Source organism: Pipistrellus hanaki (assembly GCF_964339955.1).
Source record: "Pipistrellus hanaki genome assembly, chromosome: 18".
Classification (NCBI taxonomy): Eukaryota; Metazoa; Chordata; class Mammalia; order Chiroptera; family Vespertilionidae; genus Pipistrellus; species Pipistrellus hanaki.
Window position 1 is genome coordinate 2487501 of NC_140520.1, and position 27297 is coordinate 2514797.

Consider the following 27297-nt stretch of genomic DNA (forward strand, 5'->3'; position numbering starts at 1 on the left):
TCTGCTTTCCGGCTCTGGGTCTCTGAGCCACACGGTCCCTGTCTGTGTCTGAATGACAGCCCCTGGCCTGACAGCCTTCTCCGGATTTGAGGGGAGAGGGGAAAATGGTCCTTTCTTTTCACTTCCTCTCCCCGTTATCTTTTCAATTACCATCTGCTAACGAAAATGCCCGTTACTGTTACAAAACGGACTTTCCTGACCTGGAGCCCATTGAGACACGGGGACAATAGCGAGCGATAAGAGCCACAGAGGATCCTAACACCACGGGTGGAGGGAGGGCGGGGCTCGGCTCTGTGTCTGAAGAAGGAAGTGTCAGCAGTGGAGATAAGAAAGCCCTGGTTGCTAATGAATAACCCAGCACTTCCCCCGAGAGAGGGAGGCCAGGAGCCATCACCGGGCCAGACAGCCTCACTTAAGGTGACAGGCAGGTCCCTCGGGAAGATCTTAACTCCCGAGGGTGGGAACAGGCTCTGAAGGCTACTGTGCCCCTGTGAGGGCAGCACGTCCTGGCCCCTTGGCCCGGCAGGCCGGGTAGAGAGGCACATAGCTTAGGTCAGCAGTCGCCACCCGGTGGTCGGGTCCCCTGGCGATCTGTGGGAGGGCTTCCGTGACCTGGGCCTCTGCACCGTCCTCAGGCCTCGTGCGCCTTGAACCGGGCTGCGCGGGCTGGCTGAGTTCAAGGCCGCATGTAGGGATGTGAAGGGGCTCAGTGCCGTACAGTTATCCCTGCCCTGGCCTAATTCTGCTCTTCGCAGCCTCGCTCACCTCCTTGCACCCATCCCCTGGGAGCGGACCCCCTCAGCACCAGGCCCCGGCTCTCCTCCCCGTGCCTGCCTGGGAGGTGTCTGGGGAGAAGACGCGATGGGCAGAGGAAGGCTGCTGGCCTTACATAACCAGCCCTGAGCGCTGGGCGCCGATTCCAGGAATCCGTGCCCCTGCCTCCCTTAATCACAGCTTCGAGGGAACAGCAGCAGGGGGTCGTGCGGAGAAGGGTTCAAAATAGCAACCACAGGAGGAAGAATTGACTCCCTGTGCCCGCCCCCTGCCCCACCTCTCTCTTCCTTAGGAATTCAGTATTTTGTCAGGCTGAGCATTTAAATGCACTCCATGCTCTCTGGGTCCCCCCCATCTCTCCCCCTTCCTCATTAAAATTCGAATTACTACCAGAGCAAGTAAGATGTATGATCAAAAGAAAGCCAAGTCCTAGAAATACCTTTTGTTTTAAGATGACTCACTGCAGAGAAGGCAGCCAGCACAGCTGTAACCGAGCGCAGAGGTCAAGGGGCTGGAGCTGGCGGATACTCAGGAGGAGGACAGATCTGTCTGTGGCTGCTCTCGGGCACCCCAGGGGCCGAGGGCCTAAGGACCCGGTGTGTTTATGGGCCCCGTGAGGTATACCACACACCAACAGAGAGAACTGCGGAGCCGAACAGCCTGGGTTGTATCTCGGCGCCACTGCTCGAGTTGTGTGACCCTGGGCAGTCAATTCAGTCTTCTGTGCCTCAGTTTCCTCATCTGCAAAATGGGGATAATAGCCAGGCCCCTTTCCCTGGAGCGTATGAGCAAGACATAAAAAGCGCTTTGTACTTCGAACATGGTAGTGCTCAATAACTTGACCTAATTACAATAATAAAATGCCATCAGTTCTATTACTGTCAACCTCTATGTATGTTAAAGTTTTTATGTCTTATTTTTTTAATTGTTTTTTTTTTAATCGATTTTAGAGAGAGAAGAAGGGAGAGGGAGAGAGAGAGAAACATTGATGCGAGAGAGGATCATCGATCGGCTGCCTCCCATACACACCCCGCCCAGGGATCACACTGGGGATTGAGCCACAACCTGGGCATGTGCCCTGGCTGAGAACTGAACCGGCAATCTTTCAGTGAATGGGACAATGCTCAACCAACTGAGCCACACTGGCCAGAGCTTGATGTCTTATTTTTAAGATAGTATATAGATATTAAAACAAACTGAAATTTCTTCTCTTGTGCCCCCTGGGTGCATGCAACCCCCATGGAGACCTTCAGTCTCCGGGGAAGGGCTGAGCCCGGCTCCTCTGGCTCCAGAGTCTGCAGGGGCCTGGGGGTTGGTGCAGGTGACCGAGGACTTGAGAGTTCTCTGCTGTTATTCCCTATTCATGAAGCGGTAGCTGGTCAAGGCCAGAACTCCAAGCGAGGGAGTCGGAAGGCAGGGCTGGCTCCCCAGAGAGGGAGGCTGGGGTCCTCGCCTCCTTGTCAGGCCCCTCTGGACGGGGGACCGCTTTCCCTGGGGCCTGCATGCGGCGAGAGTACTCTGGATGCCCCCAGGATGGGCCAAGCATCCCTGTGCTCCAAGCAGAGCTAGCACCTGGCCCAATGCAGATGCTCAGCAAAGCTGGTTGAGAGATAATTACAGCTCCTTTCTGTGCCATTCATTCATTCACTCATTTATTCTCATGGGCCAGTTTCTGGGCGAGGCCCTGAGTCAGAGGAACATAAAAAAACAGGGTTCCAGAGGCCGACAGCTTCATCAGGGACAAACAGGCAGGGACGGCGGAAAGAGCCCCAGGCTGGGCGGTGGACATCTGGACCCGGGTCCAGGGTCCATGTCTGACCTGTGACCCAGACCAGTCCCTTCTCTGACCCCTCCGCCCACCTGCAGAAGCGCAGCCTGGCCTCACACTTGCAGGGTCATTTCTCATCTTCATAAGATTCTTAAGGCCTCGGGACAAGATAATCCAGGGGCTGCAAACGCACAGGCCTGCTGCAGGGGCCGGGCAGGGCACCGGGTGGAACTGGTGAGGATGCACCCCTCCAAATGGTCCCTCCCGGCATGAGGACAGGGCTAGGCACCAGAGCAGCAAAAACTCTGGTGGTTCCCTGACAGGTTTGGTAGTGGAATCTCAATCGTCCAGTCATCATGTCAGCATACAGACTGCCCTGCTGGCCTGTCCACAGTGACCTCTGTGCACACCTGCCGGGCACCATCGCCTCGGAGCCCCTGACCTCTCTGCTCGGAGTCAGAAGAGGTCTTGGGCTCCCGAGGCCTTTCCTACAGGTGGGGCGAGAGGTCTGCTCAGTCACTTCTCCCAGCGGGAGGCACCCCCATCCTCTCTGGGGGTAACGGCCATCCTGCTGGGGGCAGGGGTGGACTGGGGGCAGGCCGTGAGCGTCCGCCTCTGAGCCAAGCACAACACTCAGAAATACCAGTTTCACAGTAGCGCTCTCAACTCGCCACAGGAATAAGGGAAAAAGAAGAGACGGCTTATAAGGACCGTTTGCGTTTAGTTTTGAAATAAACGGTGTGCATTTCCGGATTCCAACTTAACACAAATCTTTATGGAGCCCACTACGCGCAGAGTTCTGAGTACAGAAGCGTTAGACCTGATCTCGGCCCTCGAAGCCATGATGCAGGATTTCATTCACTGCAAGTCAAATCGATAACTACTTACTGAGCTCCCGCGCTGGGCTCCGCGGGGGCAGGGGGAGGGCGGAGGGTGAGATCCTGGAGCCTCCGATCTCCGAGGCCGCTCAGCCTGCGGAGGGAGAGCTGTGCCCCAGAATGACCTGCCACACGCCCGGCCGGGCCACCGTAACAGCTCTCATAGAAATGCAAACCGCGTCCAAACGTGAATGCTTCGCGAGCCTGCACATTTGCTTAGGCTGTTACTGAAATTACTTTCCCTTCCCGTGCTCCAGCCAACAAGCCGTGAGGTGCCCCCGAGCTGGCGGTGGGGGGAGGGGAGCTGTAAAACCAGACGCAGGTGAAGGCCCCAGACTGTGGAGCGTCTGCCCTAAAGCCGTGCCCCCTCCGCCTGGGCAGCTTTCTCACCACCACTCTTTTCTCTCCCCCCGTCTGTGTCCCTGTGTGTGTGCTCCCTCTGTCCCCGTCTCTGTCCCTGTGTGTGCTCCCTCTTTGTCCCTGTCTCTGTCCCTGTGTGTGCTCCCTCTCTGTCCCTGTGTGTGCTCCCTCTGCCACGGCCCCGCCCGCTCTCCCCCCCCCCCCCCCCCCCCGTCGCCTGTCCCTCCCTGCCTGCGCACGCCGGGGCAGGCCCCTCTGCCGGCCTCCTCGCAGCGCTGGTCGCCGTGGGTGGCGTGGCCCTGGTGGCAGTTTCTCTCTTTCTCTTTTGGAAGCTGCGCTGGCCGCCCCGGAGGAGCAAGGAGCCCCCCAGCCCCGCTCCTGCTGAGGCCCCCAGCTCCCCAGGCGCCATGGCGGACAAGCTGAAGGACCCCAGCGCGCTGGGCTTCCTGGAGGCGGCCGTGAAGATCAGCCACACGTCCCCGGACATCCCGGCCGAGGTGCAGATGTCCGTCCGAGAGCACATTGTGCGCCACACGCGGCTGCAGCGACAGACCACAGAGCCCGCGTCGTCCACCCGGTGAGGGGCCCCCCTGCCCCACCCGCTCCCCCCATTCCCGTGCTCATACTGAGGGCAGCGGCCAGGGGCAATAACTAGAACCGTGACTGGAGGGCATTTCGGAGGATGTGCTCCATGGGGGTGATCCGCGGGGACGTGCTGGGTGTTTGCGGGGAAGGAGAGACAGCAGGCAGAGGGAAGAGCACGTGCCAAAGCCCAGAGGCACGGACGTTCACGGGTGGCCAGGGGTATGCCCACAGAGCCTTGGCCCCGGAGTCTGCCAGGCCCGGGAGGGAGGGAGGGAGGGAGGGCAGGAGCGTTCTGAGAGTTTGAGGATTTCTTGCTAGCCGCTGGCAGAGTTCCCCACATGACCGCGGTTGTATACATGGCATTCTTCAACCGAAAAACCCAAACCGACAACCGCCACCTAATCACAAAAACCTGCTGCGAATCCAGAAACGCTTCTAGCAGAAGCGATGCGAGCAGGCCTGAGGCGCTGTGTTTCTTCCAGACGCGGGGCTCCGTGGGTGCCTGGTCCCTGCCGTGTCTCCCCCAGCTCCCCGGGGACCGGCCGGGAGGAAGGAGGCTGGAAGGACAGGGCTGGGGCCACGCTGCCAGAGGTCATCCTATGGCCTCGAGGTCGCACAGCGAGACAGCGGCAGAGCCAGGATGGACGTGTACCGCCGGGCTGGGGAGCCCAGGAACGTTCTCTGTGGCGATGGGGCCGTGTGGAGGGACAGCCGCCAGCCGCCAGCCGCCAGCCGCCTCCAGGAGAGGGAAGGATGGCCCTGCTCGGGAGGGATCTCGTGGTTTAACGTGGGAACGGGAGGCTCATGTACTGGGAGAGAAAGCCAGAAAGCAGGTCGGTGGCAGAAAAGCAGAGAGGATGCGAATGCCAGCAATGGCCCATATGTCCTGGGCTTACCCTGTACCAGGTCCATAGCAACCACTTTCAAGACGCACCGCACACCAAGTGTGTGCAGAAGGAAAGGGGGTCCCCACAGCGGGGAGGATGAGTCAGGGAGGGGGGGCGAGGGGGTGCCTGCCCACATCCCCTCCCCCTGAGCTCTGACCACGCCCTCCGCCCCCTCCCGCCCTCCGCCAGGCACACGTCCTTCAAGCGCCACCTGCCGCGGCAGATGCACGTGTCCAGCGTGGACTACGGCCACGAGCTGCCGCCCGCCGCGGAGCAGCCCACCAGCATCGGCCGCATCAAGCCCGAGCTGTACAAGCAGAAGTCGGTGGACGGGGACGAGGCCAAGCCCGAGGCCGCCAAGAGCTGCGGCAAGATCAACTTCACGCTGCGCTACGACTACGAGGCCGAGACCCTGATCGTGCGCATCCTGAAGGCCTTCGACCTCCCCGCCAAGGACTTCTGCGGCAGCTCCGACCCCTACGTCAAGATCTACCTCCTGCCCGACCGCAAGTGCAAGCAGCAGACGCGGGTGCACCGCAAGACCCTGAACCCCACCTTCGACGAGAGCTTCCGCTTCCCCGCGCCCTACGAGGAGCTGGCCGACCGCAAGCTGCACCTCAGCGTCTTCGACTTCGACCGCTTCTCCCGCCACGACATGATCGGGGAGGTGATCCTGGACAACCTCTTCGAGGCCTCCGACCTGTCCCGGGAGACCTCCGTCTGGAAGGACATCCAGTACGCCACGAGCGTGAGTCCGGCCCGCGCCCCGGTTCACGGGACCCCTCGTTCTAGGCGGGTGGAGGGGGACGTGTCCCGGCCCCGCCCCCTGGGGACAGGTGGGCCTCGGCCCTCCAGGACGGGAAGAGGGACTGGGAACTGGCCAGGGGCCCCGCCCACCCGGAGGGCGTCCGTGTTGGTGAGAAGGGAAGGGAGTGTTTGTCGACTGCGTCTGATCACAAGTTCTAGGCGATTCTCTCCACCTGCTAGGCCCCATGTTCGCCACCTCTAGGATGATGGCATATGTCTCTGACTGTGGCTGAGGAGGGGGCCGGGCCCGTAGCCTGAATCAAAGGCAATCAGGAACAGGCTACATCAGCTAGGATGAGCCAGGTTGCGCCCCAGCAACAAACGATCTTAGGATCTGGTGATTTAATGCAGCGGTTTCCACCCGCTGTGCCGGGAGCGTTTTTAAATCACGCGATACCTGTCTGTTTAGTCAGGGGCACTGACCTCTTTTCCCACAGCTGTCAAATAACAACATGACAACAGCCAACACAATGGCCATCTGGGATAAATGAATGAAAATTATCCTGTATTTGTGTCAGATGGGCAAACATACACTTGTTTGGCGTGCCGCGGAATTTCAGTCGCTGGCGTGTGTGCGATGAGATGAAAAAAGTTGAAAATCGCCGGCATAAAGCCCCCAAGCGCGAGTTCTCATTCCCGGTACCGTGTTCTGCAGCCCGGCCCGGGCCGTGTGCCTCCTTGTTACCCAGGGATCCAGCCCACAGCTCCCTCTCCACACGTGCTCCCGCGACCATGTCAGGAGGAGGGGGAGGTGGCAAACTGACTGTCTCTCAGAGCTTCCACCCAGAAGTGACACGTGTCACTTCCACTCACATTTCATCAGCCAAAGCAAGACACAGGCCGCTCCTAATATCAGGGGGCTGGGCAGCGCCATCCTGCCGTGTGCCCGGGAGAACAGGTGTTCTTAACGACCAGCCCCAGGGACCACCTTCTCGTAGGCACTGTGTGCCCCGCCAGGCTGGGCGTGTGTGTGTGTGTGTGTGTGTGTGTGTGTGCGTGGGAGGGCGGCCTCGAAGGGCACCTGGCTAAGTGGGAGAGGGTGTCTGGGCTGTTCGATTCGAGGAGCTGAGGCTCAGTTCGCTTTGGAGAGGAGGAAGGGCAGTTCTGACACGGAACTGGAGGCCACGTGGCCGGCTCTTGGGCCGGTGTAGACGGACGCCCAGCACCGGTGGGTGCCGAGGGAGCGGTGTGAGCGCATCCCGCGGGTGGTGTGTCTCCCCGGAAGCCCGCCCAGGCCGCCGAGGGCCAGCAGGGTGCTCCCACCTGGCAGGCCGCCGAGGGCCCAACAGGGTGCTCCCACCTGGCAGCGGTGGCCTCTTGTCCGGCGTCTTGGGTGTGAACTGCTGACTGTCTCCCAGGTCTTTCTCTGGAGCGGAGACCGTTTCTCTGGAGCAGGCGGGACCCGCTCAGTCTGCGGACCCTCCCTGTGGCCCGCCGATCCCCGGTGTCTCTGTGTTGGGCTCGGAGGGAGGGGCTGGGGACGTGTCTGGTGAGAAAGGGCGAGCACCTGGTGAGAAAGGGCGAGCACCTGGGTGCGTTCTAAGAGCCAGAGGAAGCTTGGTGGGTGGGCTCTGTTCCTGGGCCGAGGCATTGCCTCTGGGACACCCCATTCTCGGAGCTGGTGCTGACTGACCTCCCCACCCTCACTTGCCTGAAATGTCACCCCAAGAACAGCACCCAGAGCGGGGCGGGTGGACGGGCGGAGGCCACAGTAGCTCTGCCCAACAGTCACTCGGAAGTCCGCAGGGGGTGCAGCCCGCCCTGCTGGTCTCCCAGGCAGCGGCTCCCTAGGGTGCCTGCAGGTGGAGACAAGCGGCTCACCCTCCCCCGCCGCGGCTGAGACCCAGGGGCTCAGAGAGGGAGACGCCAGGGCCACCCTCCCAGGAGCCCCCTTCTAACCAGAGTGCTCCCTCTCCTGGGGCTTCAGCTCCGGGCCTGAGCGGAGCCCCAGTCCTGGAGGAGGCAGTCCCCCCGGGTACCCCCGCACTTGGATAAGGTCCCAGGCCCAGAACTGGGGGCTGTCCCTGCTCTCGTCCCATTCCCTTCCGCACCAGCGTCAGAACAAGGCAGAGCGTCCAAGAGGTGCTGGGCACACCACGGCACCCTAGCATGCCCATCAGCACCATGGCAGCCCCCCCCCCCCCGCCCCGGCAGGACACCGCGCCGGACCCTGGGGGCTGCGGGGCTGGGACAGACGCCCGCCTCTGCACCCCACAGAAATGCAGAATCCAGTTACGGAGACAGGAACTGTTCATGCGATGCCCTGTGAGGTTGGATCTGAGAATCTGTACAGCAGGAAAGTTTTCCCAGATGATGGGGGTTAAGCCAGATGGAGAGGAACTTGAAAGGCAGAGAGGAAGGGGGAGCATTCTCGCCAGAGCAGAGGGGCCAGGAGCAGACGGGGGGGGGCGGGAAAGGAGGGGGCCCAGGAGCAGAGGGGGCCCAGGAGCAGAGGGGGCCCAGGAGCAGAGGGACCAGGAGCAGAGGGCCCAGGAGCAGAGGGGGGGAGAGGAGGGGACACAGGAGCAGAGGGGGGGAGAGGAGGGGTCCAGGAGCAGAGGGCCCAGGAGCAGAGGGGCCGGGGAGGGGGGCAGGGGGGAAAGGAGGGGAGCAGAGTGCAGCCACTCCCGTCTCTGGCCCGCCAGTTCCCTTCTGAGACCTGCACTTTGGCCCTGAGCTCAGAACTCTCACAGCTCCTGTGCCCGCAGGCTGGTCCCTGAACACAAGGACTTCCTGCCTCTGGCCTTTGCTCCCCCCTCCGCCCCCACCTGACCCAAAGCAACCGCCTTCACAGCATCCCTGGAGTCAGCCGTCACTCCTCTGGACTTATTCTGCCCGTTATCCTTCAGTTACACCCCGGATCACATTCTGTCTTGCCACGTGCTCCCTGTGGCTCAGGAATGGCCGTGTCCCACACTTGGCTTTCTCTGGAGTGTCCCTCGGGGCTCAGCCTGTCATCAGGAACTCGGCACCTTCTGGCCGAATGACCAATGGCTGAGTGAGCTCAACCACAACTGTGTACAGATGCGCCTCGACAGACCATGGGATTAGGCCTCAATAAGCCCGCTGTAAGTTGAAAACATAGTAACTCAACATGCATGTAATACACCTGCATCTCATCCTAGCCAAGCCCACCTGACACATGCTCCGAACACACATGAGCCTACAGCTGGGCCCAGGTCACCTGACACAGTTCACACACTGTACTGTGCCTGATGCTTTCCCTCATGAGCGCCTGGCTGACCAGGAGCGGAGGCTCCCTGCCGCTTGCCAGCATCATGAGAACACCGGATCACAGATTGCCAGCCTAGGGGAAGGCCAATATTCGGCATTCGAAGTTCGGTTCCTATTGGATATGCAGCTTTGATACCATCATAAAGTAGAACCGTTGAAAGTGGGGACCATCTGTATTGGTGCAAAGGGGAGGATTTTAAAGAGGCAGTGGCGTTGGGTTCAGGCAACCTGGGAAGGCTTCCTGGAGAAGGAGGCCATTTGGCAAATGGGTGGAGCAGGGGTTGGTGGGGAGAGACGCAGCCTGTGTTCGGTTCGGGCAGATGGTTTGTGTTCAGAGCGGCAAAGGGATCTGGCCTGCACTGAAGTGGGGGGTCAGTGACCCACGGGCTGGGTGGGAGGAGAGGGGGCTCAGGAGATTCTCTGAGGTCACACGGGCCCGTGAACGTCATCTCCCCCTGCCTGTACCAGAGTCAGCCCAGCCCTGGCCGGCCCCCCAGCGCTCCGGGTGGTCTGCAGCAGCCCCGCCTGGAGCATCGGTGTCCCCACAACCACTGGGCGGGGGGCTTTAAGGCCAGGGAAGGGGTGGACGTCAGAGGAGCCCAGCTCTGTTAACTGCAAACCTTAGGCCACCAGGGACCGACAATGGCCTCACCACCCCCGGTTGTTCTGGGCAACGACAGAAGCCTAGCTGCTGTCCCCGCTCCAGGCGGCAGGTGGGGAGCCAGCGGACCGATGGCGCCAGGGCCAGGGGAGGCTCTGCTGGCCCATCCCATCCGCAGCCGGGCGTGGGAAGGAACGGGAGGTGCATTAAGTCCACCCCATCCCCCGTCCTGCCTGGCGTGGCTAAGGCCCCGATGGTCTCCTGGGCTTTCTCAGTGGGAAGTCAGCCTCACCGTGCTTCTCCCCACCCAGAACCTGGATTGGCTGGTCACCCTGCTCTTCCCTCCCCTCCCTTCTGCTCCCAGGCTCATTATTTCTACATAAAGCTGCAGATTTATCATTATAATAGAGCCGCCGTCACCAGGTTTGCTAACATCTCTGTAATCTTGTACTTATTGCTGCCGGGGCCTCGGACCTCTGCGCACACTATTCCTGTCGCTAGTCCAGCTCCCGGCGGTGGTGCGGAGGGCGGGGAGGAGGGGAAGGCTATAATTGGAGCCATAAATACGTGTTGTGCTTGGTGCTAATGGACTCGGCCATCTTCCTGCCTTACCAGGCTCCCGCCAGGTCAGAGTGAGCATGTGCGTTTGTGTATACACGTGTGTGTCTACACACAACACGTGTGTGCATGGGTGTGCAAAGAGCTCAGGCTTTGGTGCCAAACAAACCAGTGTTGCGTTCTAGCTTCTGCCCTCTTTAGCCTGCAGACCTTGGGGACGTTACCTAAACTGTGCCTCAGTTTCCACATCCACAAAATGGGGATGTTAGAATGGTGTGTAGCTCATAGTGGTGGCATAAGCAGGAAATTAAATAAAACACACAAGCAAGATGCCCAGGCTGTCACGGAGCAGTCCCCTGAGCTCTCCTCACCATGCCTTTCCTTCTAGCTCGGCCTGAGGGGCACGGACCCCTCCCAGGCCTGTCCCTTCACCCCACTTTGGTCCAGACCACCTGTTCTGACTGGTCGCTGGCTATTATTACTCCTATTTTACTTCTTGTCCTAGCTATCTACCACGTGTTCCTGTGTGACCTTGGAAAAGTGACTTGCCCTCTCTGGGCTGTGGTTTCTCAGTGGGAAGCCAGCTGCGATGTGCTGAGATGCCGAGATTCTGGATTTCCCCCACAGAGAAGCGCTCGGCTCTCTCGCCGACACAGAGCGGAGGTGGCCATCCCTGGAGTGCGGTCTCCACAGGCGAGGCCTAACCGCACTGATAACAGGCCCCCGAGCAGAATTTCAGACTTCCCCACCTCCATTGACTGTCAGGAGGAATCAGGCCTCCCCTTAAGCCAGTGGTCGGCAAACCGTGGCTCTCGAGCCACGTGTGGCTCTTTGGCCCTTTGAGTGTGACTCATCCACAAAATACCACATGTGGGCGCGCACATACAGTGCGATCGAAACTTCGTGGCCCATGCGCAGAAGTCAAAAGAAATTTCAATGGTCGGACTGCTGCTGTTTGGCTCTGCTGACTAACGAGTTTGCCGACCACGGCCTTAAGCTCCTGGGAAAGTCCGGGAGGAGGTTCTCCTGGCCCAGGGACGGCTGCACCGGTGAGCTGTCTTCCTCCTTCCCAGTGGCACAGCCTACGCCTGGCTGAGCTCGCTCCCCACCTGGCGCCCCTGCTGGGGATATGCCTGCCGGCCAGTGCATGGGCACCTACGAGGAGCCAAGAGCACAGCCAGCTTTATCCCATCTCATCCTCACACGGTCCTTATCATCCCCTGCACAGAAACAGCCACGGCTGTAGGCACAGGGCTCACCGGCCACCCAGAGGCCACAGGGCTCACCCAGAGACCACTGGGCTCACCGGCCACCCAGAGACCACAGGGCTCACCGGCCACCCAGAGACCACAGGGCTCACCGGCCACCCAGAGACCACAGGGCTCACCGGCCACCCAGAGACCACAGGGCTCACCCAGAGACCACAGGGCTCACCGGCCACCCAGAGACCACAGGGCTCACCAGCCACCCAGAGACCACAGGGCTCACCAGCCACCCAGAGACCACAGGGCTCACCGGCCACCCAGAGACCACAGGGCTCACCCAGAGACCACAGGGCTCACCGGCCACCCAGAGACCACAGGGCTCACCCAGAGACCACAGGGCTCACCCAGAGACCACAGGGCTCACCCAGAGACCACAGGGCTCACCCAGAGACCACAGGGCTCACCAGCCACCCAGAGACCACAGGGCTCACCGGCCACCCAGAGACCACAGGGCTCACCGGCCACCCAGAGACCACAGGGCTCACCCAGAGACCACAGGGCTCACCGGCCACCCAGAGACCACAGGGCTCACCGGCCACCCAGAGACCACAGGGCTCACCGGCCACCCAGAGACCACAGGGCTCACCGGCCACCCAGAGACCACAGGGCTCACCGGCCACCCAGAGACCACAGGGCTCACCGGCCACCCAGAGACCATAGGGCTCACCGGCCACCCAGAGACCACAGGGCTCACCCAGAGACCACAGGGCTCACCCAGAGACCACAGGGCTCACCGGCCACCCAGAGACCACAGGGCTCACCCAGAGACCACAGGGCTCACCGGCCACCCAGAGACCACAGGGCTCACCCAGAGACCACAGGGCTCACCGGCCCCCCAGAGACCGCGGTGGGAGCCAAGATTCCGACCCAGGTCCTGCGCAGAGCACAGCCCGAGGGGCGCGGTGACTCTGCTCCCCGGACTGTTTGGTTTGTGCCTGGGTAGGCTCTCTCCTTCCTCCTCAGGGGCAGCTCTGTGCTGACACTGGGACTCCTCGGCCACTTCCCGGTCTTCTTCCTGGGGCATGGAACTTGTTCTTTCATTCGCACCCAGTGTGGGCTCGGTGCTGCTCAGGGCTTTGCCGAGCCCCTGCAGAGCCGGGCTGTGCAAACAGTGGCCGAGAGTGAGCCCTCCACAGCGTGCCCGGCCGACGGGGGCCGCAGAGCATGCCCAGGGGCCCCCGAACCCGAGCCCCTCACACACAGCTGGGGACAGGCCGGTTCAAGAAGCTGACTACCGGGTCACCAGCGGCTGCACCACAAGCCAGGTGCGGAAGTGGAGGCGAGATGGAGGAAAGAAATCGGGGTCCCGTGCGATGGGTCTGAGACAGTCTCTAGAAGAGGAAGGTTCCAGGCCTGGCTGTGGGGCGGTGGAGGCGGAGAGTCCGAGAGGCTCCGAGGGGAGAGTGTGCTTCTCTCTTTCCTTGGGGTGGGGGAAAGGTCTAGAAAGAACTTCTCGCGTAAGACGGCTTTCTCTTCTGCACGCTGCACTATTTGTGGGGTAATTGCTCTCTACTTTCCTTGGATTGGGGGAAGGATCTAGAAAGAACTTCTCGAGTAAGACAGGCTTTCTTGTCTGCACGCAGCAGCTATTTGTGGTGTAATTGCTAAGTACCAGGAATACAAGGACTTCACCCCAGTGCTGCCTGCCCCCAGGCCTCCCAGTCTGGGCGGGGGGGGGGGGGGGGGGAGGGGAGCAGCAGTGCCCCCCTGGGGAGAGAGTACAGGTGACTTGGGGGAGGTAAAGGGGCAGGAGAGGTTCACAGTGTGAAAGGTTCCCTGTAGCTGACGTTCCGTCCAGCCTCAGTCTCCCTGGAACCTCCCTCAATTCCTGCGAGTCTGGACTCTCGCAGGCAGCACCAGGCCGGATGGAAGCAGCCAGGGAGAGCTTTCCAGAAGGGCCCGTGGGGCGGGTCACGGTCACACAGAAGCCCCGGGAGGTGTGAAGGGAGCAGGGCTGGGCCTGGGCTGCCGGCCCGGCCCGTGAGGACTGCTCCCCAAGCTGGTCGGCCAGAGCTGCTCTGAATGATGTATGACGCTGGCCAGCCCTGCCATGAGCGCCTGGCCCGGCTCGCCCGGCTCTGCCCTCCCGGCGGCCTGGCCCGCCGCCCGAGCAGAGCCGCCTGGGGCTGCCCGGCGGAAGCCGCCTCTGGCCCGCGTGTCTCGGCTAATGTTCCTTTACCACCGCGCTCCCTCCGGCCGCCTCCTCCTGCTCGTTCTCCTCGTTCTCCTCGTTCTCTGGAATGCCCAGCTTTCCTCCTCCTCTTCCCTCTCGTGGGTGGGGATGTCCACCAGGCCCCGCTGGGTATCCCTCCGGCCCTTGGCTGTGCGGAGGGCAGCTGGTGGGATCTTTCCTCTCTTCTCCCCGAAGAGATGGAAACATTAAAGAGATGGGAGCAACGTTTTCAGCCTCCAGATAAGAACTGCAGCCCTGCCCTCAGAGCTCGGGGTGCACAAGGGGCCCCCATGCTCAGATCTCATGTCCTGAGAGTGTAGCTCACCCTGCCAGGTGCCATGTCCTGAAACCAGGGGGACCTTGACCTTCTGAGGACTCCCCAGGGAGCCAAGGCTCCTAGACAGCAATCACTGAAAAGCCAGCAAGCACCCAGGAGGGGAGAGGGGTGTGGGCCCCGTCCCACGGGCAGCACACCGGTTCGGGAGGTGGGCTGCCGCTCCCGGAGTGGCTGCAGCAAAAGCGGGCACATCAAGCCTGCGTCCTTAGGATGGGCACTGACCCGTCCTACCCTCCCTCTTGGGCCCGCCAGCCGGGGCCGGGGGCTGGGGCTGGGTACACGGGTTAAGGGTTTCCTGGGTGATGCTGGAAAACAAAGCTAATTGGTCCGGACAGGGCCTGACCTGGCTGTGAGCTGAGTTGCTCAGTAACCATCGGCTGGCCTTGGGTGTTCCCTCTGAAGTGGTTTCTAAACACAACGGGTCCTTCCCTGCAGCTTCGGAGGACGAGGCCCTGAGAGGCCGGAGGCTCCGAACAGGGGAGATAGTCCCCAGCATCCAGACCTGGGCCTCAGGCAGGAAGTGTCCTAAAGGCACAGAGCAGAGATGGCATTTTCTCAGCCAACAGCCTGTCTCCTCCATGAAAGGGACTTCCTGTCTCTGCCGAGACTCAAACAGGCAAACTGACAGGAAGCATCAGCCAGAAAACCGAGGAGGAAAGAGGTTTGGTCCAAGTGCCCCGACCCTAAGCCAGCCAAGCCCTCCTATCACACGTAAACGTTTATGCCGCGGAGGAGGGAGGCGGCCAGGCTGGCCCTGGAGGCCAGGCTGCCCTTGTCAGTGGTGGCATATTTTTATGGGGTTTTGATGTCAACAACAATGTAGAAAGCTGTGGCCGCACCACTCCCCTGCCAGCCCTGTGCCCATCTGGCCCTCATTCATCCTCATCACTCGTCCCCTGTAGCACATTCGCCTCCCATGTCTGAGCTGACACCTACTCACGCTCCATGAATATGCAATGCCTTCCTTTCTGGACAAAGGACGACCTTGCGGGTCCCCCAGGGCTGCAGCCAAACTTGGGGTGGAGGGTTCTCCATGGGTCCCCCTTTCCACTTGGCCACGGGGTGATTAGGGCTGGGGGCTGAGACGAGATGTTTGCACATGCCCACCTCTCTGGCAGTGGAGACTGGCATTGCCCTCAGTCTCAGTGGCCTGAGAAAATACCAGTGATTGTGTCGGAAGACAGCCATGTTAGAGCTCCACCCGCTGATGGCTGGCCTGGGCACAGCTTGGAATTCCCACTGCCCAGTGGACAGCCCCACCTGGCCCAGGGCTGCTGGTGGGCACCTGCCCAGGGGTCCTCCCACCATGCCCCCTGGAATGCCGGGTCCCATCTCCTACTGGCTCCTCGCCAGGCCCCCAGGTTCTAAGCTCGGTCTCAGCTGACTAGCAAGACTGCTCTTTACACTGCCCTGGGCTTCACTCTGGGCCCCTGTGCCCGCTCAGTGCCAGCCCACGTTTGAACAGAAGAACCCCATGAGCCTCGGACCCTGAGGCTGGTGACTAGCAGGTGCCATGCTCCGCCCTCCAGGGCAGGCCGTTATGGTTTTACCCGGGCTTGCTTTGTTGCCTCGCATTCTGTGAGCCCGGAGGGGCCCGTGGGGCCATCGCGGGTCCCCTGAGGCAGCCCACCTTGGGGGGCAGGCGGAGTTGCCACCTGAGATAGGAACGGGGTGCATCTCCACCTCCCGGTGCTGCCAGTGGGCCGAGGAGGAAAAGGCCTCAGGGGGCCCCAGGCCGTGGGAGCACTGGGTGGGGCCTCAGGAAGGAAGGACACAGGCTGCTGGGACACCACAGGTGGACATGGAGGAGGGAGAGGGTGCCACTCCCCAGAAAGCAGCAGGGAGCTGCTGGGAAATGCCAGGGAGGGGCTGCGAGTTGTCCCAGCCCCTGGGGGGCGGGGCAGTGATGGAGGTGGCCGAGGCCTCTGCTTGTTCCTCTGTCACCCGAGTGTTTAGACAGTCCCTTTCCCTCGCCAGGCTGCTGCAGGGGAGCCTGGGAACCAGATTTGGGTCTGCGGGTGGTCGGAGCGGAGAGAGTGCAGGGGGCAGAGGTGATGGGGCAGCTGGGCCCAAGGAGAAAACCCCGAAGCACAGAGGGGAGCTCAGCGGGGAGAGAGGGAGCCACTGCTCCGCCCCATCATGCAGGCCCTCTCTTGGCCCTTCCCTGCTGCCCCCAGGGAGGTGGCCATTGCAGGAAGGAGCCTCCTCCCAGATGAGCATATGGCATTCACTGAGAGTGAGCGGAAGCAAGAAAGCACGAGGGGTGGGGGCGGGGGGGGGGGGGAGCAGCTCGGTTTGAGGGCCTGGAGGGCTGAGGGGAGAAGGACCTGCCACTGGGGAGAACCTGGAGCTGCGGGCGGTCCCGGTAGCAGCCCGGACGGACGGCATGCTGAAGGCTCTCGGTGGCTTTAAGGGATGGGAGGAACCTGGGACCAGGCTTTCTTCTTGCTCCGGCCCTTTTGGCAGGCTGGCGGGGAAGAGGCCAGGGAAAGGCAGGCCGCGAGGGCCTCTGTGACTCCAGTTCCCGTTCCTGCTGACGGCGCTCTTTCTGTTTGCTTTCTTGGTATTAGTAAATCCTATCGGAGCCTGGGCACACACCCAGCTCTCTTCAGGGAAAATTATTTCCCAACTCTCTTTGGGCGATGTTTTCTGCCGGAGCAGCTCTGGCTGAGCGATGGCTGTCTCTTCCAGGAGTCAGCAGGGGGGCCTCAGCAGGGCCCTGCCTGCGGGGTGCCAGCTGGCATCAGCCTGGGCCCCGGGCTGGACCCAGGCAGCCCTGCGCACGCTCCTGCACCCGCACACGCAGGACCCGAACACAAGCCTGTTCGACTGGCTGTTTGTCACCCCCTCCTCCCCTAGGACTCCAGCCCCCCAGTGTGGGACGCTTCTTGGTTTCCCTAAGAAACCGCACTGGGGAAAGGAGAATTTCGGGGAGACCTTGAGTCCGTAAGTTATGCACCTTATTCGCTCTCCACGTGAGAGGTTGGGATAAGCCCACCACTGCTTCCACTTCGTCTCCCATGTGCTGAGAAAGGAGGAGAAAGATGGCTGCTCGTGTCCCTCATGGGGAAGCTGAGGCACAGACGAGGGAGTGGAGGGTTCCAGGCCGCGGTCAGCTCCGGTCTGCCTGTCAGGAGGCCTCTGCAATGTGTTTGGTAGACAGGATGCCGGCGCCCCAAACCTGCAGGTGAGCAGGACTTGGAGTCCGGAAGCCACGGCTAGGATCCTGCCTGTGCTGTGTGGCCTCAGACAAGTCACATCCCCTCTCTGTTCCCTCTGTTCGCATCAGGGAGCCATTAGTGAGCTGTGGGAAATCACCTGTGTGGCACCAGGCTCCGGTGAGGATGTAATAAAATATCAATGAGGAAGGCCTTCTGAGGCTCTTGCCACAGTCTATCGATCCTGATCCTAAGAACAATAATACAGAGCGTGTTTCTAAAGCACTTGCCAAATACATTATCCCCTGCAACTCTCTCAACACCATAAGAAATCGGAATTCTTATTTTATAGATGAGGCCACCTGAGGCAATTCCCCAGAGTCACACACTTTTAAAGCGATGGAGCGGAGAAGCAGCACCACGATCCTTTTCCGTAAAGCCATGTGGCTGTAATGTATTTTACCCTTCCCTGCCCCAAGGCGAGCATCACATTCCTATTCGAGGTCGTTTGGAAAAAACAGAAAGCCACACAGAACAAAAGCCTGCTCACGGTAAGCTAATTATCCCGAGGTAACCACCGCCGATGTCTCTACGAAATCCAGAATCCTCCCATCGCTTAGAAAAACCCTGTGAACGCCGGATCGCACTGGAGACAGAAAGAGCTGATGCACCGGCGAGGTCGGGCCTGGAAATTTCCATTCTGGACGGATGCTGGGAGGAAAGGAAGGGTGTGTGAGGAGAACAGGAAGCAGCGGTGTCAGGCGCGCAGGGCCACGGCTCAGAGGTGGGGTGTCATCGGGGGTCCCTGAGTTCCCTGGGGTGTGAGGCATGAGGGGGGCTGCTGGGCATTGCCTGGCTGTGATGCCAGCCTGGGCCCTGTTGGGGGGCTCTGCCAGGCTCCTTCAGGGCCCAGAGGCAGTCCCTCCAAAGAGCTACCCATTAACTCAAGAGCTTCCGCTGGCAGTGGCTCTGGTACTGGGACCGGCCGGCGCCTGGGTTCCATGTCCCGCCCCCCCCCCCCCCCCCACCAGCAAGGCTGCCCCAGCCCGAGCCCCCTCTCCGGGTCTGCCCCCTGCACTTGGTGCCTGATAGAGAGGAAGTAGCCATGGATGTCACCTGCTCGCCAGTTTGAGGCGTTACTGACTCTGGCAGGACATGCACCCTATAATTTTTGGAATAACAATAATGGGCTATTTTGGTGTCTCCATTTGGAGCGAAGGGGGAAGAGAGGCCCGGGACCTGGCTCAGAACCCCCCGGGCACAGAGCTCTGCAGTCGTCCGGCTCTCCCAGGGGTGGTGGAGGCCGCTCCCCGCCCCCTCGTCCCCCCTCCCTCCAGTGGTGCACGGTCACCGCTCAGCAGCGTGGCGGTGCGGAAGCCAACCCCGGGGCCCAGACGCAGGTCCACAGGCAGGGCGGGCCGTGTCTGAGAGTCTGCTGTGCACCTGCTCCTGGCGAGGGGGTGAGCGCACGCGTCACGCATTCTCACGGCCAACCCGCTTTCCTGCAGAGAAGGAGGGTCATCCGGGCAGTGCTTTCACTTTGCAGCCGAGGAAACCTCAGCTCGGAGGCACGGTGACTTGCCCTAGATCCGTGGTCAGCAAACTGCGGCTCGTGAGCCACATGCGGCTCTTTGGCCCCTTGAGTGTTCTAACGCCACTTCTTCAAAATAGACTTCGCCCAGGCTGAAAACCGACTTCTGCGCATGGGCCACAAATTCTCAGTCGCACTGGACGTGCACACCCGCACGTGGTATTTTGTGGAAGAGCAACACTCAAGGGGCCAAAGAGCCGCATGTGGCTCGAGAGCCGTCGTTTGCCGACCACTGCTCTAGATCATTCCGCTGGTTGGCAGCAGAGCTGGGATTTGAACCCAGACCTTCTGGCTCAAGGTCAACGTGAGTCCTAAGTTTATCCTGTTGCTGGAGCCTCAGAAGACCCACACGATGCCTTCCCTAAGTCCACTTGCTGAAGGTGCTGATGGGTGGGGAAGCCCAGGGCTGGGAAGGAAGCAAGAGGCAGCTCCCGCGGGCCCGAAAGCCAGGAGCCGGGCCTCTGACACCCAGGCTGCCAGTGTCCTCACTCCCACCCTCCACCCAGAGACGCACCCAAGGCACTGCCCCTCCTCCTCCTCTGCTGACTCCGCCGTCCACGGGCCACACCTGGCCCCTCAGCCCACCAGGTGGGCTTTGACAGCCCGTGGGGCAGGACAGTGAGAGGTTTACCAACAGACCATAGGCTTGCTGCGTGCCGATCTTGAGTTTTCTCCTAGCAGCCAGGAAAGTCTTCCTAGTGGCTTCTGCTCATGCCTGCCAGTCCAGGGCTTGGAGGAGCTACCCGTTGGGGACTCGCTGGAGGACAGCTGATGCTCATTGCCCACAGGTTCAGTCAATGCCTTTCACAGCCCTGCAGCTGGACAGCAGTCGGGCAGGGATTCGAACCCGAAACCCCATGCATTCCCCATTGGGGCTGTTTGTACTGATTCTCAGACTCGTGATTCCTCCCCTCTGGATGGATGAAGAACCAAAACCCCAGCTTCCCACCAGAGCCCCCACCCGGAAGTTCTTTGCTGATGACTAACGTGGGTCTAGTTGAGACCAACATGCCTTGAAACATTTGATGGCCAAGAAAACGGAGTTTCTGGGCTTTGGCAAAGGGAAGATGGAGTGAAATCTGACACGTTCCCCCATTGTGAGAAGGCGCAGTGTCTGCGTTGTACGATGAAGTAGCAGATGGGAAGGAGGGGAGGAGGAGGGAGGCACCCGGCTGGACATGGAGAGTTTCCTGAGTGAGGCCAGGTGATGGAACATGAACACGTGTGAGTGAGGTGCTTTACAAAGAGGCCTCGGTGCTGGGAGTAGGTGGCCCTGCCTGGAGCTGGGACTGGATGGGTTGACTAGTCTCCGGTCTCTTGGTGCCTGGTGACGTGAGATGGGAGTTGCCTTCCTCCAACCCACCAAGATCCCGCGGAGGGAATGCACCCTGAGATACACACCTTCAGCTCTCCTAGGAAGCCCCAGGGGCTGCAAACCATCCCTTCCCACCTCAGGACTTCAGGAAGCAAGACAATAGCTCCAGCTCTGCAAGAGGGAGCCACTCCCAACATCTCCGAACCCCGCTCCCCTCCATCCGCTTCTTCCTCCCAGTCTGCACCGGGGGGAGCTCAGGTGGGAAGGTCCAGGCTGAGAGCCCAGGGTCCTTCCACTGAGCTTCTGCCCAGAGGTACTGACCACCGCTGCCCAGCTTCCTCCTCTCCCAACTTCTCCCGCAAAGCAGTGTCCACAGCAACTTAGCACCTCGCGAGATGATGCCATACAGGTGTTTTTCCAGACCAACGACAGGCTGCGGCCAGGACACCACACTGGCTGCTGTAAGCTAGCAGGAGATGCCCCTCCCCAACCCCCCCCAAATCCGTGATGCAGGCTGTAAAACTACCCATGTGTCTCCCTTCCAGAGGAAGCAGGCTGCAGCAGGCGGAGGGAGGGAGGGAGGGAGGGATCAGGAAGAGCAAAGCTCTCAGAGTCAGCACGTGAGTCCACATCCGGACTTGGCTGATCACTCTGAGACCTCGGACAAGGGTTAGCCTCTGTGAACCTCACTGCAGCTGTCGGTATGACCTCCTTGGAGCAAAGCTGCACAAACGAAATGAATTAAATACAAGTGACGCACCCAGCAGGGTCTCCGGCAGCCAGTAGACACTCTTTATCCGATAGTTCCCTTCTCTGGTGACGCTGGCTTTGATCACCGGAATAAGTAGGCTAAACGGAGTGGAAGAGACTTCTAAATCCCGGCCAGGTGGGCATGCTCCATTGGTTCTTTTAACTCAATAAGGCAGCCGTCCTCACCTGCTGAGACTTCCCGGGAGGGCTTGTTGAAGCAGACTGTCGGACCCCACCCTGGGGAAGGTGGCCCAGGCACTTGCATTTCTGGCAAGTTCCCGCAATGCTGGGGCCGCAGGTCTGGGCACCGCATTTCGAGCAAAGCCTTTAGGAATATTTACAGAATGGGGCCTTTAAGACGTCTTTAAAACACTACCCAGTTTTCTTAACCCTCTGACGGGCTGAGATGGCTTCTGGCTACGGTTTAGCTACCCAGGGTACCGCTGGTATGTAGGGAGAAGGGGCCCAGAGGATGGGGGCAGGCCCAAAGCTTCAGGTCAGCAAAGAGAAGGAAGCCCAAGCCGCCGTCACCCGCAGTTCAAGCGTGTGCCCTTGGCGGAGCCCAGAGCCCTGCCCGTTTGGTGTCCCCGGGCACCTGTTGGCTGCACCAGTCAGCTGCCCCAGGAGACCTCCCGCTGGGACCAGGACCCCCCCTCCTGCCACAGCCCTGCGCTGCCCTCCCTCTTCCTGGGGGAGCTGTCGGCTGTTTGACAACCACGGGCAGACGGACAGCTTGAGTCAGGAAATGAAGACAGATTCTCATTGCCAACTTAGTTAGTGTGCCTCCTGCTACTCCGTCATTAGTGAAGGCACCAGTGGGCAGACCAGGTGGAGGCGAGGTCCTGGCTCTGGCCTCTCCTGGCCAAGAGCCTGGGGCGCAGACTCTCCAGCTTGCCCAGGCATTGCCTCCATCGCTTCTGGAACTTTCCTAACCCGCTCCCCTCTGGCTTCTTCCACTCCTGCACACACCCCCTCCCTCTGCACCCACCTTCCCAAATGCATTAGGAAGAGAGCTGCACCTGCCGTGCGATTCGGAGTCACAGACACCTGCCCAAAAGTAACGGTGCCTGTGAAACACTGACCCTCTTTCCAGGGCAGGTTCACAAGGGGTGGAGGGGGGGAAAGCTTCCTAAATAAACCGGCTGTTTCCTGAAGGTGCTCAGACACAGAACATGGGCCTCCTGCCGTGCTGGAGCCTCTCTGGATCCCTGGGGACCAGACCCAGCCTCCAGGATCCTCCCGCATCCCCGGGCTCCACGTGAGCTGGAGGGTCCCCGCTTCTCCATGGGGTCTGAGCTCCCCGTGTCCACACCACAGGCTGCAGCTGGAGTATCTGGAGTTGTTTAAGGCGCCTCAATTCTGCTCCATTATTTATTCATAAAGCTGCAAGGCCCTTGGGGCAGAAAGCACTTGAGAGAGAAGCAGGCATGGAGCTCAGAACAAACAGAACCCATCAAGGAGCCCAGCATCTCCACTTCCCGCCCTTCAACCACCCCTCCAGGGAGGAGCCCATCCACCCACCCAGGGAGGAGCCCATCCACCCAGGGAGTAGCCCACCCCTCCAGGGAGGAGCCCACCCCTCCAGGGAGGAGCCCACCCATCCAGGGAGAAGCCCACCCATCCAGGGAGAAGCCCACCCCTCCAGGGAGAAGCCCACCCCTCCAGGGAGGAGCCCACCCCTCCAGGGAGAAGCCCACCCCTCCAGGGAGGAGCCCACCCACCCTGGGAGGAGCCCACCCCTCCAGGGAGGAGCCCACCCACCCACCCAGGGAGGAGCCCACCCCTCCAGGGAGAAGCCCATCCACCCACCCAGGGAGGAGCCCATCCACCCAGGGAGTAGCCCACCCCTCCAGGGAGAAGCCCACCCACCCAGGGAGGAGCCCATCCACCCAGGGAGGAGCTCACCCCTCCAGGGAGAAGCCCACCCACCCAGGGAGAAGCCCACCCCTCCAGGGAGAAGCCCACCCCTCCAGGGAGGAGCCCACCCCTCCAGGGAGGAGCCCATCCACCCAGGGAGGAGCCCACCCCTCTAGGGAGGAGCCCACCCACCCACTCTCGTCATCAGACCAGCGCTCAGCACAGGAAGGAACGCTCACTCCGGGCGGGCGGCCTCCCGGCAGAGTCCTGAGCCAGCCTGGGGGCTCGGGCGGGTGGAGTGAGTCTCTCTCCTCCTCCGCAGCCCCCTCGTCAGTGGGTCTCCCCATCCTACAGGTGCGGTCCCAGGTGGCCTTGGCCTTGCCCCAGGGCACCTGTAACACCTGTCCCTAAGCCTTTGGGCCCAGGGACCATGGCGCCCCCGGTCAGAGCAGGGGAGGGAGGGGAGGTGACCCAGGAGGAGGGAGCAGGACAGCCGGCCGGAGGGACAGTGCTGACCAGGACAGGCAGGCAGGGAGAGGCTGTTTCAGGGCGGAGAGAACAGGGTGGAGGCAATGGCTGTGCGAAGTAACCTGGAGGGCTGGTGGGATGAGGTGGGGGGCAGAGCCTCAGAGAGGCAGGAGCGTGTGGCCCAAACTGTGGCCACGCCACTGGCTGCAGGGCTTCCCGTCCCGATGGTGATGGACGTTCCACTCTGCCATGCTGCAGCTGTGTGTCCTTGGGCCAGTTGCCTAACCTCTCTGTACTTTAGTGTCCCGCCTGCACACCTGACCCATCTCCACCCCCAACTCCCAGCCCCAGGCCCACACAGAGCGATGCTGTGGAGGCTTTACCCAAAGGACCCAAATTGGTCCCACCCGTCTCTCTCCGGGCCCTGCCGGGGTGACTTGGCGGGCCCTCCCCGGAGCTGCGCTGTCTCCTGGGCTTTCCCGAAAGCACGGCGGCTGCTTCTCCGCTGATGGGAGCGGTTCAGACCAGCACTTAGTGACCAGGAGGCTGGAAGTGTTCTCTGAGATGGGGAAGCGTCACGCTGGCTTCGCTCAGCCTGGATCCCCAAGACGGACCGGGAGCACTGCGGCCACTCATGGCCTCTTAGGAGAAAGCTGGTCCTGGGAGGAGCAAACACGTGGAGGCGGCGGGGACGGAGGGACGAGAGCAATCTGGTCTCAAGACCAAGTTGCTTGATGCTTTGAGGTGAGCCCAGACCCCAGCCAGGAGTCCTTGGCCTTCTCAATGGTGATGGACGCTCCACTGTGAATCTTTGGTTTTATGACGTCGCAGGACTTAAGGATAGAACATAGAACATGGAGTACAAGTCCCTCGTATCGCAGACGGGAGCCCAGAGCTGTGGGATGACCGGCCCAAGGTCTCAAAGCTCACGGCTCTCTCCTGGGCGGCCACCGCAGGGGTTCGGTCCTCTGCCTGGGGCCATGTGAGCACATTAGGAGAGAGAAGCACTTGCAGACGGGCTGCTGGGGAGCCAGCGGGAGCGATGCTGTGCCTTTAAGAATCAGACTGCCCAGATACCTGGGCACTGCAGCCGGGGCAAGGGCTGCGACTGTGGGCAGCGAGGTCAGGTGGACAGGTTGCACTTTAAGCACAGTCTCTCTGGGAGCCAACGTCCTGGCTCTTCCTCCGTGGCAGCAGGCCCGCCCCCTCCAAGCACTAGCCAAGGTGTTTAGCCAGCGCTGCTGGGCTCAGAGCTAGCTGTCGCCCCTAGATTAGGAGTCAGGGGGGCCAAGTGAGCTTCGGGACGGCAGTGACTGTCCGGCAGCGGAGCTCATTACCAGGCAGAGCCCCCAGGCGGCTCCCCTGACAGTGGGCAGAGAGGAAAGCAATAACACCGGCTGTTCTGTGGCTCCTGGTCCCTCCTGGTTCCTCCTGGTTTTATTAAAGCCAAAGGGGCGGGCATCCCCAATGCGGATCAGGGCGAGGAAGGCACACGGATCCGGGGCTGGAGCCTCCGGGGAAAGAGCAGGGCAGGGAGAGGGCTGGCGGGGCCGCCTGTGGGACCGGGCTTTCCAGAGGAACGTGGCTGCCCGAGATGCCACCGTTTCCTTATTCCCCGCCTCTCTGTTTACCCAACCTCTGCCTGTTACTTTCCTCATCAACTAACCCCATCCCCTGCCTCCTGCGTGTGCAGGGCCACATCCCCTTGTCCACGGAGCCACGAGCAGCCGACCTCCATCAGGCCCGGCGCAAACAGCAGCGGGTTCGAGAGCCCCGGGTCTAACCCTCATCTGCTTCTTCGCAGGAGAGCGTGGACTTGGGGGAGATCATGTTCTCCCTCTGCTACCTGCCCACGGCGGGCAGGCTCACCCTCACCGTGATCAAGTGTCGGAACCTCAAGGCCATGGACATCACAGGCTACTCAGGTACCTCTCCCGCCCCAGGGGCCCGCCCGCGCCCCGCTGGCCTCCGCCCCCCCCGCCCCCCCCCCCCCCCCCCCCAGGCAGCGTGAGCGTTAGGGTTTGAAGAGAGAAGGAGAAGAACTGCCAGCATTTGCAGAAAAGCGGCTGCTCAGGAGGGACACGCTGTGGGTTCTGCCACTTCCTTGCACTGTCGTGTTTTGGTTTCCTGATCTGAAAAAAAAATAGCTTCCCAGGTTGCTTTCAGGATAAACGAGTTAATTCACATAAATGCTTAGCATTGTGCCAGGCACATAGGAGCTCTCAGCAGATATTAGCTCTTCCCGCGTTCTCTCTCCAGAGGAGGGCGAGCATGGGAAGCGAATACATAGGAGGACATGCTGGAGGTCCCCGCCGCCCGCGGCTGCTCTGCAGTCCCAGCCAAAGCCGAGTGCATTTGTGTTTGAGTTTTCCCTGCGGGGCGCCGGCGGCCTGGGCCTCGGCAGCGGGAAAGCGGCTGGAACCGCAGGAGAAAATAAGTCCCGGTCTCGCCCCGAGGGAATGCCTGCATGGGGGCAGCTGTACGGACTGCAGCTGGACGCGCGGTCGGAGTCTGCCCCTTTGCCGCGGTTCTGCAAGGATGTCGAGAAGGCGTTTGAGCTTGGATATCGCGGAGGAGTAGCTTGGGTCCCAGGAGCCTCCACCCGCCCGCTCTTGGCTCCGGTTAGCCCAGAAGTGAAATGGGGCGAGCATCCCTCGAGCGGCGCACGGAGCAGACTGGGCCGCATGCAGCGGGCGCGTGCAGGGAGAGGCCTGGCTGGCTGCCCGGGAGGGAGCCACCTCAGAGGCTCTGAGGACTCCGATTGCACAGGAAAGCCTCCCCTGGTGCCTCCGAACATGGATGGTTTTCCCTCTATCCCTTAGTTTCCTCTCCTTCATCTAATCACAGTTGCCATAAAGAGGGGCGGGGCCAGCTGAAAACATCTGGCCCTGGTGCAAGCTGGGAGTGCACACTGAAGAAGAGGCGGTAGAGGTCTTGAGAAATGAGGTTTCAGGGAACCGCCCGCGCACTTATTGTGTCTTGTTTGCAGCTCTGAAGCGCCAGCAGCCTCCGCTTCTAGCCGCCCCCACCCCGCTCCCCGGGGCGCTCTGCCCTCCAGGCCAAAGATGCCCCCAGTTAGCGCCTCCCCTCTCCCCTCAATGCCTCTCCTTCCCCCGAAGCTACCGCCACTCATCAGGAGGTGGGCGAGAGCCTAAAGAACCTTCTCAGACATAGTCAGCTTTCTCCAAAAATACAGCCACGGTAGATTTCATTTTAATATCCAAATAAGCGCATGCCAGGGACAGAAATTCACAGAGGACTCTCAAGGCTGCTGAGGCAAATGGGATTTTGCTACCCAAGTCCCCACACTATCTTCTGGGGTGTAATTACATTGGTGTGCCGGGAGAGAGCTGGTGGCGGAGCCACTGAGGCCCCTGCCGAGGCTGCTCCCCATCAGAGGGCTGGGGGCCGGGGCCATGGCTCAGTCCTAACCTCCCTCTCACAGTTGCCCCCTTCCCCACCTGGGCTTACAATCTGCTGCTGTCTCAGCTGGATTCTGAAAACGCAGGTGTGGCTTCTTATCGGGGATTTCTGCCTACTTTGTTCGCTGATAGAATCAAGTGCAAAGAACACAGCAAGCATTGAATAAGTATGTACTGCATGAGTGAAGGAATTTATAGCTGGAGGGGCCTCGTCTGGGGGATGCGGCGGGGGCATACATGCCAAGGGCCTCTCAAACTAGACCCCTGTTTCTGAGGATGACTTTGAGGTTACCTTCAGCCCAGGCTGCTTTGATGCTGGACTCAACGAGGGAGGGAGTGGAGCTTATTCATGGTCTGATCCTGATTTATATGGCGTTGACGTCTAAAACCAAGGCCCGTCCTATTCTCCTTGATCTACAGTGGCTGTGAATCAATCCTCTAAGCCTATCTATGGGACCATGACGGTGAACATAATTCAAAATAGTAAGGAGCGGGGCGGGGGCGGCTGG

At 60.9% G+C, this 27297-nt stretch overlaps 1 protein-coding gene across 1 annotated transcript in view; it reads left to right on the plus strand.

Moving 5' to 3' along the window:
• SYT6 (synaptotagmin 6) overlaps positions 1-27297 on the plus strand; it is a 43597-nt gene that overhangs the window by 6758 nt on the left and 9542 nt on the right. Inside the window, exons 2-4 of the mRNA XM_084866310.1 lie at positions 4030-4357; positions 5442-6000; positions 25171-25291. Coding sequence (XP_084722436.1) covers positions 4030-4357; positions 5442-6000; positions 25171-25291 — 1008 coding nt within the window. The remainder of the gene's footprint in view (positions 1-4029; positions 4358-5441; positions 6001-25170; positions 25292-27297) is intronic.